Here is a 17,432-nt window from a genome sequence, read left to right as displayed (position 1 = left end):
TACCCCGGACCCTCGCTAGAACGCAGGATTTGGGATCCATGCACAGTACTGCATTAACACGGGGACCATGTTATAGTGGGGACCGTGTTAAAATGAATTCCAAGTAAAGTAATTAAATTTGGGATTCATGGCCGCGACCGGGTTATATGCGAATTTGTGCTATATAGACGTGTGTTCTAGCGAGGGTCCGGTGTCCTTGAAAGATGGTGCTGTCTGTAATAATCTCAACTTTTAAAAGAAAGTGACACTGTGAATGTTCAAGTTGGAGCTAATGTTGCTGTGACAAGGATTCAGTGTCACCCCAGATTCCACTCACAGATCCCCTGCTTGCTGGGGAGAGATGCTTTGGGGGCATTCCGTAGAGGCATAGCACCCACTCTTATGAACTCCATGGCCTTCTCCCCCTTCTTCTTGCTCCTTTTCCCCATTTCCATGGTGGGTATGGGCAGCTGCATGAACCCCATGGTGTTTTACACTCCCCTGACTCAGTCTTACAAAACCCTGGAGACAGAGGAACTCGGCACAGGGTGGTTAAGGCTCAGAAAAGCATTTAACCTGAGACATGGGAGTAGTCACATCCCTCTTCTGCCAAGTACATAGGCATGGGCTGAAGTGCTTTGCTGAACAGGGATAGCTTTACGTGTGCAAGGACTTTGCTGAACCTGGGCCCACAGCACCCGATCCAGCCCACTGGGAGTCTGTCCATTGACTCCATTATAGGTTGGATTGTGGCCATTGTGGTAGGACCAAGATGACAAAAAAAGAATTCCTTCTCCCACACCCATGCTTTTTTCACTAGGTGCCTCTCTGGGTGGCTGCAGGCCTATGCGGTATCACATAACGAACAACACATGACAAGGTGAAGATGTGCATGAACCTAAAGGGCAAGGTCAGGGGCCAGGTGTCCCCTTCATCCAAGAAGGACAGGTATTATTCACCTGACATCTCATAAGAACGGCCTTACTGGGTCAGACCAAAGGTCCATCTAGCCCAGTATCCTGTCTTCCAACAGTGGCCAATGCCAGGTGCCCCAGAGGGAATGAACAGAATAAGTAATCATCAAGTAATCCATCCCCTGTTGCCCGTTCCCAGCTTCTGGCAAACAGAGGCTAGGGACACCATCCCTGTCCATTCTGGCTAATAGCCATTGATGGACCTAACCTCCAGGAACTTATCTAGTTCTTTTTTTATCCCTTTTATAGTCATGGCCTTCACAATATCCTCTGGCAAGGAGTTCCACAGGTTCACTGTGTGTTGTGTGAAAAAATACTTCTTTTTGTTGGTTTTGAACCTGCTGCCTATTAATTTCATTTGGTAACCCCCAGTTCTTGTGTTATGAGAAGAAGTAAATAACACTTCCTTATTTACTTTCTCCCCACCAATCATGATTTTTTAGACCTCAGTCATATCCCCACATAGTTATTTTTTTTCCAAGATGAAAAGTCCCAGTCTTATTAATCGTCCCTCATATGGCAGCCGTTCCATACTTCTAATAATTTGTATTGCCCTTTTCTGAACCTTTTCCAACTCCAATGTATCTTTTTTGAGATGGGGTGACCTCATCTGCAGGCAGTATTCAAGATGTGGGTGTACCATGAATTTATATTATGATATTTTCTGTCTTATTATCTATCCCTTTCTTAATGATTCCCAACATTCTGTTCACTTTTTTGACTGCCGCTGCACATTGAGTGAATGTTTTCAGAGAACTATCCTCAATGACTCCAAGATCTCTTTCTTGAGTGGTAACAGCTAATTTAGACCCAATCATTTGATATGTATAGTTGGGATTATGTTTTCCAACATGCATTACTTTGCATTTATCAACATTCAATTTCATCTGCCATTTTGTTGCCCAGTCACCTAGTTTTGAGAGATCCTTTTGTAGCTCTTTGGAGTCTGTCTGGGACTTAACTATCTTGAGTAGTTTTGTATCATCTGCAAATTTTGCCACCTCACTGTTTACCCCTTTTCCAGATTGTTTATGAATGTGTTAACTAGGACTGGTCCCAGTACAGACCCGTGGGGGACACCACTATTTATCTCTCTTCATTCTGAAAATTGACCATTTATTCCTACCCTTTGTTTCCTATCTTTTAACCAGTTACCAATCCATGAGAGGACCTTCCCTCTTATCCCATGACAGCTTACTTTGCTTAAAAGCCTTTGGTGAGGGACCTTGTCAAAGGCTTTCTGAAAATCTAAGTACACTATATCCACTGGATCCCCCTTGTCTACATGCTTGTTGAGTCCCTCAAAGAATTCTAGTAGACTAGTGAGGCATGTTTTCCCTTTACAAAAACTATGTTGACTCTTCCCCAACAAATTATGTTCATCTATGTGTCAGACAATTTTGTTCTTTACTATAGTTTCAACCAATTTGCCTGATACTGAAGTCAGACTTACTGGCCTGTAATTTCCGGGATCACCTCTGGAACTCTTTTTAAAAATTGGCAACACATTAGCTATCCTCCAGTCATTTGGTACAAAAGCCGATTTAAATGATAAGTTACAAATTACAGTTAGTAGTCCTGCAATTTCACATTTGAATTCCTTGAGAACCATCTGGACCTGTTTCAGAGTAACAGCCGTGTTAGTCTGTATTCGCAAAAAGAAAAGGAGTACTTGTGGCACCTTAGAGACTAACCAATTTATTTGAGCATGAGCTTTCGTAAGCTACAGCTCACTTCATCAGATGCATACCGTGGAAACTGCAGCAGACTTTATATATACACAGAGAATATGAAACAATACCTCCTCCCACCCCACTGTCCTGCTGGTAATAGCTTATCTAAAGTAATCTTCAGGTTAGGCCATTTCCAGCACAAATCCAGGTTTTCTCACCCTCCACCCCCCCGCACAAATTCACTTTCCTGCTGGTGATAGCCCATCCAAAGTGACAACTCTTTACACAATGTGCATGATAATCAAGTTAGGCCATTTCCTGCACAAATCCAGGTTCTCTCACTCCCTCACCCCCCTCCAAAAACCCACCCCCATACACACACAAACCTGGTGACTTATTACTGTTTAGTTTATCAATTTGTTCCAAAAGTGCCTCTAAAGACACCTCAATCTGGGACAGTTCCTCAGATCTGTCACCTAAAAAGAATGGCTCAGGTTTGGGAATCTCCCTCACATCCTCAACCGTGAAGACCGATGCTAGAATTCATTTATTTTCTCCACAATGGCCTTATCATCCTTGAGTGCTCCTTGAGCATCTTGATTGTCCAGTGGCCCCACTGGTTGTTTAGCAGGCTTCCTGCTTCAGATGTACTTAAAAAATTTTTGCTATTACTTTTTGACTCATTGGCTAGCTGTTCTTCAAATTCTTTTTTGGCCTGCTGAATTATATTTTTACATTTCATTTGCCAGAGTTCATGCTCTCTTCTATTTTCCTCACTAGGATTTAATTTCCACTTTTTAAAGGATGCCTTTTTACTTCTTCTACCTTGTTGTTTAGCCACATGGCACTTTTTTGGTTCTCTTACTATGTTTTTTAATTTGGGGTATACATTTAAGCTGAACCTATATTATAGTGTCTTTAAATAGTTTCCATGCAGCTTGCAGGGATTTCAATTTTGGCGCTGTACCTTTTAATTTCTGTTTAACTAACCACCTCATTTCTGTGTGGTTCCCCTTTCTGAAATTAAATGCTACAGTGTTGGGCTGCTGTGGTGTTTCCCCCACCACAGGGATGTTATATTTAATTATATTATGTTCACTATTACCAAGCGGTCCAGCTATATTCACCTCTTGGACCAGATCCTGTTCTCCACTGAGGACTAAATCAAGAATTGTCTCTCCTCTTGTGGGTTCCAGGACTAGCTGCTCCAAGGAGCAGTCATTTAAGGTGTCAAGAAACTTTATCTCTGCATCCCGTCCTGAGGTGACATGTTCCCCATCAATATGGGGATAGTTGAAATCCCCCATTATTATTGAGGTTTTTTTTATTTTAATAGCCCCTCTAATCTCCCTGAGTATTTCACAGTCACTTTCACCATCCTGGTCACGTGGTAGGTAGTATATCCCTACCATTATAGTCTTATTCTATGGAATTACTATCCATAGAGATTCTATGGTACAGTTTGGTTCATTTAAGATGTTTATTTCATTTGATCTATGCTTTCTTTCACATATAGTGGCTCTCCCCCACCAGTATGACCTGTTCTGTCCTTCCAATATATTTGGTACCCTGGTATTACTATGTCCCATTGATTATCCTCATTCCACCAGGTTTTTGTGATGTCTATTATATCAATATCCTCATTTAATACAAGGCACTCTAGATCACCCATCTTATTATTTAGACTTCTGTCATTGGTATATGAGCACTTAAAAACCTTGTCACTTTTTAGCTGTCTGCCATTACATGAGGTAATTGAATGGGACTTCTTTTTTTTCATTTGACTGTTTCTCATCAGATCCTACCTGTATCTTATCATCTTCCATCCTCTCCTCCTTACTAGGACATAAAGAATTTTCATTAATAGAGCCTCCCCTAAGGGATGTCTCTGTCCGAACCACTTGCTCCTCTGCACCTATTGGTTTTCCCCCAGCCCTTAGCTTAAAAAACTGCTCTACGACCTTTTTAATGTTAAGTGCCAGCAATCTGGTTCCATTTTGGTTTAGGTGGAACCCATCCTTCCTGTATAGGCTCCCAAAAGTTTCCCCAGTTCCTAATAAATCTAAACCCCCTCCTCCCTACACCATCGTCTCATCCACACATTGAGACCCCGCAGTGCTGCCTGTCTAACTGATTCTGCCTGTGGAACTGGAAGCTTTTAGAGAGTGCAACCGTGGTGTTCCAGGACTTCGATTTCTTGCCTAAATTTGTCCTCCAGGACCTCTCTCCTATCCTTTCCTATATTATTGATACCTACATGTACCATGACCACCGCCTCCTCCCCAGCACTACACATAAGTCTATCTAGATATCTTGAGAGATCTGCAACCTTCGCACCAGGCAGGCAAGTCACCATGCAGTTCTCCCGGTCATCGCAAACCCAGTTATCTATGTTTCTAATAATCAAATCCCTCATAACTGTTACCTGTCTTTTCCTAATAACTGGAGTTCCCTCTCCCGGAAAGGTATCCTCAGTACGCGAGAATACCATGACATCATCTGGAAGGAGGGTCCCAACTGTGGAATAATTTCCCTGTGCTCCAGTTGGATGTTCTTTTTCCTGAGACTTTCATCCTCCTCAACAGCATAGAGTCTGTCAGACTAGGGGTGGGACCTTTCTAGTGTGTCCCGAAAAGTCTCATCTATGTACCTCTCTGTCTCCCTCAGCTCCTCCAAAGCCTGTACACGGTCTCTGAGGGCCAGGAGCTCCTTGCACCAAATGCACACATATGCCACCTGCCCATGCATGCTGCATTGGGTACAATAAACTGGATAGCCCCCCCCTCTGTTGGTGCGTTATCTGTTTACTCCTGCAGCTTGTTCCTTTGTTTTGTTTTTATCAGGGGGTGTTTGGCTTTAAGTTTAAAGAATATTAAGTGTATCTAGCGCCCCCCCCCCACCCGACTCCTGCCTCTAAACTCTCTTGCGAAACACCCCTGTTACCTGCTTCTGTTTGCTAGTTCCTCTGGTCACTTAGGAGCGGGCTTTTTAAAGCTCTGGTCTTCCTGAGTAGCCCTAGGCCTTGCCTAGCAGGCTGCTGGGCTCAGCACACAGAGAGTCAGCACACGGTCCCCCAACGAACAGACCACACAGTATATTTCAGTCAAGGAGCAAGTATACCGTAAACACAGACACTACAGACGACAAACAGGTTATCCCAGTGAGAGAGATAATCTCTCTGTCTTTGCTCTTGTGAAGTGACTTACATTATGCTAGGTAACATTCAGTGGTTCAGTCCCACCTTTTCCCAATCATATTCTTCATCTTTCTTCCATTCCACTTTATGTTATAAACCCGTATAAGGATCATTTTACAACCTCACTTTTATAATCTGCCCAATAAATATTTTATGAGCTGCTTGCCAGTGTGGAAGTAGGTTTTATATCAGACATGATGCCATAAGAATATTTAAAATCTAAATGTCTTTTTTTCCCCTCTTATACTTTTATTAAAAAACACTGCAAGCTATGATTGAGGTCTTACTCTTCCGTGTGATGGGACCTACCGACATAATATTGCAGGGGGGACGTTGCTTTCAAGATACTGATACAGATCCAGATCCTCAGCAGATGTAAATCAGTGGAGATCCAGGACCTTTACAGATTTACTGAGTGTCTTGTCCAATTTCTTCAGATCAGTGGGAGAGGAAGGGGGTAACAATGTCTTTATATCTTCACGATATGTGATATAGAAAAGATGTACACAATCTATATTATCTACAGCCGCCATCAAATTACACTGATGAAAGTCCATCAGGTATCTTTGCTTTGCATCTTTTACAATCAATATTAAACATAAATACACATGTGAAAATCAAATTATACAACAACCATTCCCGTCAGCCGCTCCCCCCCACCATGTCTTTTAAAAACAGAATATTTGGATACTTTTACTTGTCAATAACAACACATATGTGGGAGAAGATCAATATTGAAAGGCATGTCATGACTGATTATCCTGAAATCACATATTTTTGGATGGAATAGATCAAATATAATTTCAATACAAAGGTGGGGAGAAATAAAGAAAGAACACTATGCCTCTTTCTTGTAAAAAAAAAAACCTGTTAAAATTCCAGACGAGAAGAAGTACAATTTAAGCCAAGAATGGGGGTTTTATTGCTTATTTATCGGACTGGTTAAGACTGCGTATTGGTGACAGATACAGAAGATAACATGTAATGGACAGGTTTCCTATAATGGGTTGTTAGCAATGCTGAATCATTACTTGAGACCCGGTCATACACCAGCGTCAGTTTTACTTGGTGCCTTTTGTTGAGGCTTGTTTTAATGGTGCTTTCAGGGGTTCCAGAGCCTGTTTTATATGTTCACGTGCTGCTGCATATGTTATAGAACGCCAGAGATGGCCACAACCGAAAATAACTCTCTGAATATCACCCTAGCTAAGTGAAACATTAGCCACTTTGCACCAATGTATTCTTAGATCACTCTGTGTGAGGGATTAAAGGTTTTATTTCCAATTTTATAGTAGGCATCTCCATACAATTATATTTTCAGGAGCCCCGTTTAATGAGAAAGGTAGCATTAGGAAAGAGTACTTACAGATGAAGGATTCAGATGAGAGATTTGAGTCTGACAGAGAAACGAGCATGTTTGCTTTTAAAAGGTAAACAGGAGAAGGGTTTACACATGCTTTTCCTGAAAACAAAGCTAGTTGGAAAACGGCCCTTTTTTTGAACGGATAATTGGGATTTTGATTAACTAAAAATTTCATGAAAATTGCCTGCCTTCCTTGAAATTTTTTTATCCAAAAACTGAAATCCACAGAACTGAAAAGATTGTATTAGAAAATAAAAAAATACTTCATTTTGGGGCAATTTTCAGGTGAAAATATTAAACTTTTTGCAATACCAATATTTCATTTTTTGGTAGTTTCCAACTGAAAATATTTTGGTTTGCCAACACGCAACCAAAACTCAGTTTGGGGGTGTTTCAAGTTTTGACAAGGAATTTAAATTTTCTGTGGGGAAAATATGCAACATTTTCCAACCAGCTCTGTTCTGGATCTGGTGAACCCAAAACTCCCACTGAAGTATGGCGTTCACCCACTGGGTGGAGTTTGGGGCATGCAAGAAATGCAGGATTTGATTAACTTTCTTATGAAATGGAAGGCTTGTCTACACTAGAAAATTGAACAATTGCTGGTTGAATAGGTGGACAGCCACCACTGTAAGCCCAAAAGCAAGATTTGCCTTGCGGTTTTGAGCTAAGGACCATTTCAGTTTTGCCTCACGTCCACACTACTCCTGTACTACACCGCTAATGCCTCACATCTCGTGGCACAGTAGCCCTAAGCAGATGATTCTAGGAAATTTCAAAGGGCCTTTTAGGATACTTTGGGGAGCCCAAGGGAACTGCTGGAGACTAAGTCAAACTCCCATAATTCCCTAGCAGAAGCTCAACTAAGCCAGCTAGCCAGAGAATACCAGATGATGCCCTGTGGCTTATGATTGGATGTTAAAATAAACAACTGACAATATGTGGATCTTTAGGAAAATACAAATTGTTAATTTTGATTCGCCTATAAAAGAGGACAAATAAGTTCAGGATGAGTGTATATTTTAATGAGGCTGGTGCAGCATGCCCAGTGTTTTCCAAAACGATGTCAGCATATTGTTTACCAGTAGATAGACTGCAGACTTGGGTTTAGGCCTCTTCCTACTGCATACAGCCTAAGGCAGGTTATAAAGATCCACCAATCATCAGGAAAGTGCCTCAGCCCATATCCATTATCAGCAGACCCAGGAGGGAATGGCAGAGGCTTCTGGCCTTATCAGAGAGACTAGTCACTTCTGCCCTGGACATACGTAGCCAGGGCTGCCCCAAAACCACCCTACCCCATACACTTCCTAGTGCAAGGTTATAAAGGCCCTTGCCACTGGTACGTGCTTCATGCTGCAACCGCCAGCAGCAGAGCCAAGGCACCAGGAAAAGCAGCTCCTTGCTGCCCAGGACTCCACGTCACAGTGACTTCCACCTGGCTACCAAATTACCCTCTGATTTCAGTGCTAGCTGCTCTCTGCTGGTGACAGTTCCCTGACCATTGCCATGGTGGTGCTCTGCTCTGTGGGCTTCGTTGCTTACTAGAGACTCCACCTGTCACCTGCCAGCCCCACCACCCTCAGCTCACTCCAACCATAGTCTCTCAACATCCCTTTTCTCCAACCCTCTCTATCATCTTCTCTTCTCTGCCTCCCTTTTGTTTCCATGAGCTCCACGGCCTCCTTCCTTCCTTCCCCTGCCTCCCAACCTCCCGGGGGTAACGTGCTTTCCCACTAGCCTCCTTACAATGCTCTTAGGCCCTGATGTGGCCTTTGGATCTGTGGGTTGGACCCTTGCAACCACGTAGATTGACTTTCGTGAGACACCACATGGAGAGCACAGCTGCTGTTTTGCTCGGAGTGCTGGTTTCTTGGCTTGTTCATCTCGCTGTGGGTCTCACTAGACTGACTGCTGCCACCATGTTTCATGTGTCATGTGCTGGAGGATATCAGGACTCCATGTTTCTAAAGCTAAACTGTCTGTTTATTAAGAACCATTTACAGAGGTTGTCAGGGCTCAGAACATGGACGGTCTGACCTAGAGGTCAGAGCCTAAAGTAGAGTCAGGGTCATGGTCAGGAGTCATGCCATAGGCCACAGCTAGAGGCAGAGGCAGGAGCCATGCCTGCGGGTTAAACTGGAGCCAGAAGTCACACCAAGGGTCAACGCCAGAGTCAGCAACTGGAGAGCAAGGAAACAGGAGTGAGCAGGCAACCAGGCAGGAACTTGGTCTCAGCAGGCTGGTCGTCATCAGCAGACCAAGCTAGCAACTAGTTGCTCAGACAAGGGGTGGGAAAGGAACAGGAAGCTTTATAGCTGGTGGTGTCCAATCAGCAATCCACTGCTAGTCACCTGACCCTGCTGAGTCAGAGGGTGGAGCCTCTGGAAGTTGGGGTGCTAGCTACGGTTCCCTCATCAAACCTTGCAGTACGGTGGTACAAAGGGTAAGGCTTTTCTTGGCTCCTACATGGGTTTGAGACCCAGGGTGCCTGCCAGAGATGCTACAACTGCATGCTGGCCATGTACAGGTAGCCTTCCTTCCTCCTGCAGCCTGTACGCCACCTTACAGGCAGATTTTTATAGGGAGGATCCCACCCACACGGATAAGATCCTTGGTTCATAGGTGATGAGTTTGAAAAACTCTGGTACCAGCTAGATATTGTATGTTCAGAATACATATTTGCCCTGATCCTGTCATCCACCACGCACCCTTGTGCCCATGTCGCGCTCCATTGATTCCATCTCCGTAACGGCAGCAGCTGAGGTATCCACGTAATCCCAGAGCGCCAGCGAGAGGGAGGGGGAGCCGCACAAGCAAGTGGTGGTCATGCCGAGGCAGAAGCAGCCAAGCACTAATCTCAGGATTCGTCCGGGTCAGGTGACTAACACGCCAAGAAGGGAATGCGTGTGTGATGGTGCCCATGCATAAAGGCTGGAGCTGCCCAGAAAACACACTTAAGTTCTGGGACTGCATGAACAATCTGTGAGGGTGGCGAGGGTCCGCTGGACAAGTCCCATTCACTTTGTGCTCCCTCCTTTTGGCCTATCTGTAAGATGGAGATAACGGCAGCTGGTCTCCCTTATAAAGAGTCTGAGATCTAAAAGTGCTGTATAAATGCTAACCATGATTGTTGGGTTTTATCACATTCCTGCCAATTGTCTTTCCTGTTCCTCCTTATCCCTTTCTTTTTAATAATAGCAAAAATTAACAATATTTTCAGCTGGGATTTTTAAAAAAAACCAAAGGATTTAGGGGCACACTTCCAATTGAAAGTCAGTGGGCCTTGTAGATGGAGGCACTGTGGCCTAGTGGCTAGTGCACAGCGTTGGGACTCAGGAGAATAACATTCTATTCCTGGCTCTGCCACTGGCCTGCTGGGTGACCCTGGGCAAATCATTACACTACTCTGTGCCTCAGTTTCCCCATCTGTGAAATGGGGATAGTGATACTGCTCTCCTTTGTAAAGCATTTTGAGATCTACTGCTGCTAAGCGCAAGGGAGTGTCCCTCTGACAAATTCAAAAAACCTCCTTCTCAATAAATAAAAGACAAAGGGGAATATTTTGATGACATAACACTGGCATACCATTTCTGCAGATAGACTTAGGTATGTTGGCTCCCTGTGAATCTGTTCTGGGTTCTTGTGCTTCATGTGAGTGACTTAATGAAATGGTTTCGGATATCTGATTGATCGACGCTTATTCTGTTCCAGGCGATGTGGATACAGCAAAGCTAAACAAGATCCAGAAGAAGAAAAGATGCACTTTCATAATGGCCATAGTAAGGGAAGACTTAAAATACATATATGCATTTGTGACTCAGCTCCTATTTCTGGCTTTGCATGGTACTAAGAATAATGAATAACAATTGAGATTTCTTCAGCAAATGGTCAGTTGGTATCCAGTAGAATCAGTTGATTCTGTTATGCAATAAGGCCCCGATCCTGCAAAGACTTAAGAACATGGCTAACTTTATGCATAAAATAGTCCCGATTGACTTCAATGGGAGTACTCGTGTGTGTAAAGTTAAGCATATGCATAAATCTTTGCAGGATTGAGGCCCAAATGAGTGGTTTAATTATAACTTCCCTTTTTAGTCAGTAATATTTCAACAATTTTATTGCTTTCCTCAGTCCTCTACTACATGACACACACAATTTTTAATCTTGCTTGGTTAATCCATTGACGCCAGGCACTTTTGTAGTTTGGAGGAATGAGCACAAGGTTTGGAACCTGAAGGTTTTTCTCTTTGCCAACAATGTGGACATAGCCCACCTCAGCTCACTGGCCCAGTTTCCCAGCTGTATAATACTTCTCCTTCTGCACTAGGGTGTTGTGAGAATTAATTAGTTAACAATTGTAGGTAGACTTGAACATGTGAAGTACTACTGTAGCCCTTCTATAAATCTAGGATCAGACTTTACAAAACTTTTGTGAAGTGCTGTGGGATCTATAGATGAAAAGAGGGAGGTGTTACTTATCTAAAGCATTTTTACCTTGTCTGCACTAGAGTATATGCAAATCTCTATCATTGCTATTTAACACAGGCAGCAGGAAGCCAATCAATTCAAGGACTGCACTGTGAACCTCTTACTCAAACTGATGAGTAGTTACTCTGCCAGTAGCTTCAATGCTTCTCAAATAATAATAACAACAATTCTTGTGAAAGTACCTTCCCACTCCTCAGTCCCATGGAAAAAGCCTATTATTGATTTTCTTTATTATTATTATTACATAGGAGTGCAACCCTGAAGGTGTGTTGTATTGCAAACATGTGATCTGGGCAGTTTCTAATTCATGATAACACTATTTGAACTAATGTAGTTGATTAGGTGATAGGCGTAAATCATTGCAGCTCCACAGGCTGAGGGTGATGGTTTCTTTGGGCCAGATTTTCAAACGGACTCAGCAACTCCTGTTGTTCTCAATTAGAGAGGAGATTTTCAAAGATTAGGAGCACAAATCAGTCAGGGGAAGAAGTCTCCCCCCATGTGTCTAAATGGGAACTGAGCTCTTTTGAAAATCTGATCCTTCATATTTCTTCCCTTCTGGCCTTTTACATTCAGTCCACCTTTTGCATGGCTGGGTTGTCCACCTAGGCTGTCTTCTCACTATGGTCCTTATTCCATAGCATTGAGCACCTCACAGAGTTTTAATGTCATAACATACCTGTGAGGTGGGGCAGTATTTTCAAGTTTTATACATGGGGATCTGAGAATAAGATCCAGTTTTGTAAAGGTAATTAAGCATTGCTGTGCTCAACATTGCAATGCCTAATGGATTTAGAAACCTACATCTCATTTTTCAAAAGTGATTTAAGCACTTAGGAGTCTAAATGCCATAGACTGTCAGTGGGATGTTGGCTCCTGAAGGTCTAAACACCTTTTGAAAATGAGAGTTAGGCTCCTAAATCAGTTAGATTTTGCAACACGGAGCACAGCAGAGCCTAAATACCTTCAAAAATCTGTTACATGCAGTGTTGCTGTAGCCGTGTTGGTCCCAGGATATTAGCAAGACAAGGAGGGTGAGATAATATCTTTTATTGGACCAACTTCTGTTGGTGAGAGAGACAAGCTTTCGAGCTCACACAGAGCTCTCCTTCAGGGGTGAGAGAAGACCCGAAGAGCTCTGTGTAACCTTGAAAGCTTGTCTCTCTCACCAACAGAAGTTGGTCCAATAAAAGACATTACCTCACCCACCTTGTCTCTTCAAAAATCTGTCCCTAAATGATTGGCCCGAGTCACACAGGGGGTCTGTGGCGGTGCAGGGGACTGAACCCAGATCTACTAACTCAATTCTAACACTCTAGCCACTGCTCCAGCCAGCACGTATATAGCCTATAAGTCTGTATATCATTTTAGCTGAACAACACCCCGTGGTTTTGAATGCAATAAGGAAAGTTATGTGTGTACCATATTCTTCTTAAATAATGCAATGTAACATTTTTCCGGTAGTGCTTACCTGCCTTGCTTTTCAAGATACAAAGTATTAAAAAAGTGTTCAGGTATTCAATTTTGCATGAAAATCGGTTTTCTTTGACAGTGTTCTCCAGTGTGAGTAAAGTCAGCACAAAAGACAAACTTAGTGTTATCCTCAACCATCTCTACTTGTGCCATTTACATTTTAATTTATGTTTACAGTTAAATTGCCAGGAGTAAGGACTTATATTGACCCACATACCTATGAAGACCCCAATCAAGCCGTCCATGAATTTGCCAAGGAAATTGAAGCTTCATGCATAACAATTGAAAGAGTTATCGGAGCTGGTATGGAGCTATGTTTAATGACCATCTTCTAACTGCCATTAACATCCTGGAGGAGCTTATCGTATTGCTGTTCAAAATCACAGAACAGGCCGGTCAAATATTTGTATTGTGTATGCCCATTGTGAGTGGTTACCTTAGTATACGGTATGTGTGAGACCACTACTGGAATACCATGTCCAGTTCTGGGGTCCATGCTTTAAAAAGGTTGTTGAAAAATGGGAACGGGTTCAGAGAAGAACTCTGAGAATGAATTGTGGTGTAGGAAACACACTTTCCAATGTTGTCTGCCGCATTGCTATGGGCATATTGATCCCAGGATATGAGAGAGACAAGACAGGTGAGGTGGTTTTGGGTTTTTTTCCTATCATTTTTTATGTGAGTTCATCTGAGAGCATAGTGATAGAAAAGACAAAAATGCCCGTGGGCAAACACTTTTCACAAAGCTCCATATCTTATATTTCAGTACACATCTTCAAAGGAAACCTGCACAACATCTCAAAAAGACAGTCCTGGGAACTTAATTTCGTAACTCTGCTAGACACCAAAGACCACGGACTTAACAAGGACACTAGTTTTATGTCTCATGACCACAATTTTTAGCACACCAGACTGTCCGCTACCCTTAACTGCCCACTTCAAACCTTTTATATATAACAATCTAACCCTCAATTGTCCACTTCCTTTCAGGTGACCACCTACAACATGTCAGCCCTTATGCTTAACAATCTATTCCACGTTGTATTTAGCTCAGACATTCTGATTTCCTTCCCCAGACCTGAAGATCTCAGTGTAGCACTAAAGCTGTACTTTCCACGAAGAGAAGTCGGTCCATTAAAAGATAGTACCTGACCACAACTGCCTTGTCACACACCTTATAATGAAGACTAAAGGAGCTCTGTCTATTTAACTTACCAGAGACAGGGTTCAGAAGTGACTTGATCATGGTCTATAATTACCTACATAGGAAGATCATAGAATCATAGGACTGGAGGGGACTTTGAGAGGTCATCTAGTCCAGTCCCCTGCATTCCTGGCAGGACTAAGTATTATCTGGACCATCCCTGACAGATGTTTGTCTAACCTGCTCTTAAAAATCTTCAGTGATGGAGATTCCACAATCTCCCTAGGCAATTTATTCCAGTGATGTCTGATACTAGAGGATTCTTTAATCTAACAGACAAAGGGATAACCTGATCAGATGGCTGGAAGTTGAAGTTAGGAAAATTCAATCTGGAAATAAGGCAGCTTTTAAAGTGTGCGGGTCTTTAACCATTGGAACAACTTACCTAGGAATATGGTCAATTCTCCATCACTTGGAGTCTGTGAAATGAGGTTGGGTGTCTTTCTAAAAGAAATACTCTTGTTCAGCCACAAGATTCTGGCCTCTGTAACAATCTCTAGTGCATGAAATTCTATGGCTTGTGTTACACAGGAGGTCAGACTAGATAATTGTAGTCGTCCCTTGTATGTCATCCTTGTTTATCATTATCCGTCATTTATTGTTACTAATATACTGAAATGTCCATCAGTGTGCAAGGTGCTTTTCAGACATACAGTAATTATTTACTTTGTTCTCTTCAGGTGAATTTGGGGAAGTTTGTAGTGGGCGTCTGAAACTGCCTGGAAAACGCGAGTTTCCAGTGGCCATAAAAACCCTCAAAGTGGGCTACACTGAAAAACAAAGACGAGATTTCCTGGGGGAAGCAAGCATCATGGGACAGTTTGACCATCCCAACATCATTCACTTGGAAGGTGTTGTCACAAAAAGTACGTACCCACTGCTGTAAACTTTCGCTCATTGATGGAGCAGATAGGTCAATATTAGCTATAATCCCCGGGAGTCAGGAGAACTTGTTCAACTTTAAAATAAAGGTCGCTAAACTTGTCATCTCTCACAAAAACGGCCAGGAAGGAACATTGTAGTTACTAAAACTACAAACTAAAAGAATCACAGGTACTGTACACACACGATGAGAGGTACTCCCTATCCTGAAGAGTTTACAAGCTATTTAGACAAGACAAATGCATAAAGAGGTGAAGTGACTTGCCCAAGGTCATCCAGCCAGTTAGTGACCAGAGCTGGGAAAAGAACCCAGGTCTTCTAAGTTGTAGTATTACAATAAAGTTATCACGATTGGATTGGCCGGGTTACCCAGAACATGAAGGGATGGTGCCATGCTCCACCTTTCCCTTCCTTCCTCCCACTCTGCTGTGATGCAGTTAAATAATGCAGCAAGTTCCCAGCCTGCAATGCTGTGAGTAAACTTATTTTTGTTGCACTGCGTGGCCCCTTTACTGGGGATAAAAGATGCCAGTCGGAGCTCTGGTGGCAGGGGAGTGGGGCAGAAGCACATCTGAACAGGCTAGGACTATGAATAACCTATACTAATGGCCTGTCTACATTATAATCAGAACCGTAGCACTGGAGCTGGGGCAGCATGAGCAGCAGTACAGGCTGGTCACTCGAATACATACCCAGGGTCCCAGGTGGGCTTGTACAATCTGTGCTACGACCTGGCTTCAGTGCTGTTGTTACTCAAGCTAGCTCCACAGGTACTGCCCTTCAGCCACTGAGTTTCTTGGGCTTCTGGTCCGTTGTGAACTGACTCCACTTGTATTAAGGCCTTAGCGAAGGTCCTTTCTGGATTTGCCTTGTCCTTGCCACTATTCCTGCAACTATTCAGGAGAGAGTGGAATATTTTACAGGCATAGTTTTTAATTCAGTGCCCTTGGCTCACCTGTAATCAAACTTCAAACTAAAAGAACTAGAGTTGCCCTGCCTTAGGTTAACAGTCTGTTTCTTTAAGAAGAGGGAGGATCCTGAAAGAAGTAGCTCTGAATAATCTAATGAAATTCTGGATCAGCTGTTGCGTTCTACATTCAAAGTCCCCTTTCCCTTGGTAACTTCATACTCACCGTTGGTGTAAGCCTGTTTGTTCACTGCAGTTGAAATTTAATATATATAGTCTCTTCGGGTCCCAAACCCCAACATTTTCAAGGGCTGGAGGAAAAATAATTAATTTAAATTCAAAATCAAAATGTAATCTAAATTTAAGTAATGTAAAACCGTTTTTACCTTCACTTTCAATAGTCCATCCAAACTTGTAGCCACTGAGCCCTTTCTTGGGTCAGATCTTTATCAGGCTAAAACTCCATTTTTAAAGAAAACCAAATCTTTAAATATAAACAACAAATACCAACGAAGTCCTGGATTATTTACCTAATTAACACACAGTCAACTGAAAAATAGAGTGAATTCTGGATAATAAATATGGGGAGAGTTTTCAGACGTGTCTAAGGGATTTAGGAGCCCAAGCCTTATTGGAAGTCAGCGAGAGTTTTGTGGCCCTGAATCCCATAGGTGCCTAGCTAAATCAATGGAGTGACATTTTACTCTGTGCAAATGCAAGGGAAGCAGGAGGAATGGTTCGGGTGTTAGCCTGGGACTGGGAGGACCTGCATTCCATTCTGTGTTCCATCAAGGCTTTCTGTGTGACCTTGCATAAATCACTTCATTTCTCTGAGCTTCCGTTTCTCATCAGTAAAATTTCTCTGAAGGATGTTACATTAGTTCAGAGACTTGGGTTCCATTCCCTACTTTGCCACAGGCTTCTCACTTGTCTCTCGGTGCCACAAACAGACATGTCTGCTTCACAAAGCTGATCAGGTCCTGAGCTACATTCATGCCCCTTTTCACTGATCTACCAGTCTATGCTTGACGTCTGTGTAAATGACATTCACGCCCACTTCAAGTCCCCTTCCTACTGCCCGAACGGAGCCATAGTGCAAATAGGAATCAGGGCAGTTGATCAGGAAAGCCAGCACTTGCTGAATCTCACTCTGTTTGTAACTTTAGTTTCATGCTGGCTGGGATGATGCTAATTTATTCTTCAGTTTCTCTCAATTTGCAGCAGACTGATAATGAAACATGAGTCCTAGGAAGTCTTCTGATTGAGACTGAAGTTGGGAGCATGAAATAG

The 17,432-nt window shown here is 42.8% G+C and overlaps 1 protein-coding gene across 4 annotated transcripts in view; it reads left to right on the top strand.

The window, feature by feature from the left end:
* The window catches only part of EPHA5 (EPH receptor A5), a 304,714-nt gene that overhangs the window by 247,229 nt on the left and 40,053 nt on the right, over positions 1–17,432 (top strand). For all 4 annotated transcript variants that reach the window (XM_077814318.1, XM_077814314.1, XM_077814319.1 and 1 more), the window contains 3 exons: positions 10,900–10,967; positions 13,327–13,452; positions 15,034–15,219. In XM_077814318.1, coding sequence (XP_077670444.1) covers positions 10,900–10,967; positions 13,327–13,452; positions 15,034–15,219 — 380 coding nt within the window. The remainder of the gene's footprint in view (positions 1–10,899; positions 10,968–13,326; positions 13,453–15,033; positions 15,220–17,432) is intronic.

This window comes from Eretmochelys imbricata, chromosome 4, assembly GCF_965152235.1.
Source record: "Eretmochelys imbricata isolate rEreImb1 chromosome 4, rEreImb1.hap1, whole genome shotgun sequence".
Lineage (NCBI taxonomy): Eukaryota > Metazoa > Chordata > Testudines > Cheloniidae > Eretmochelys > Eretmochelys imbricata.
The sequence above is the reverse complement of the archived record's forward strand: the minus strand, read 5'-3'. Positions and strand labels throughout refer to the sequence as shown.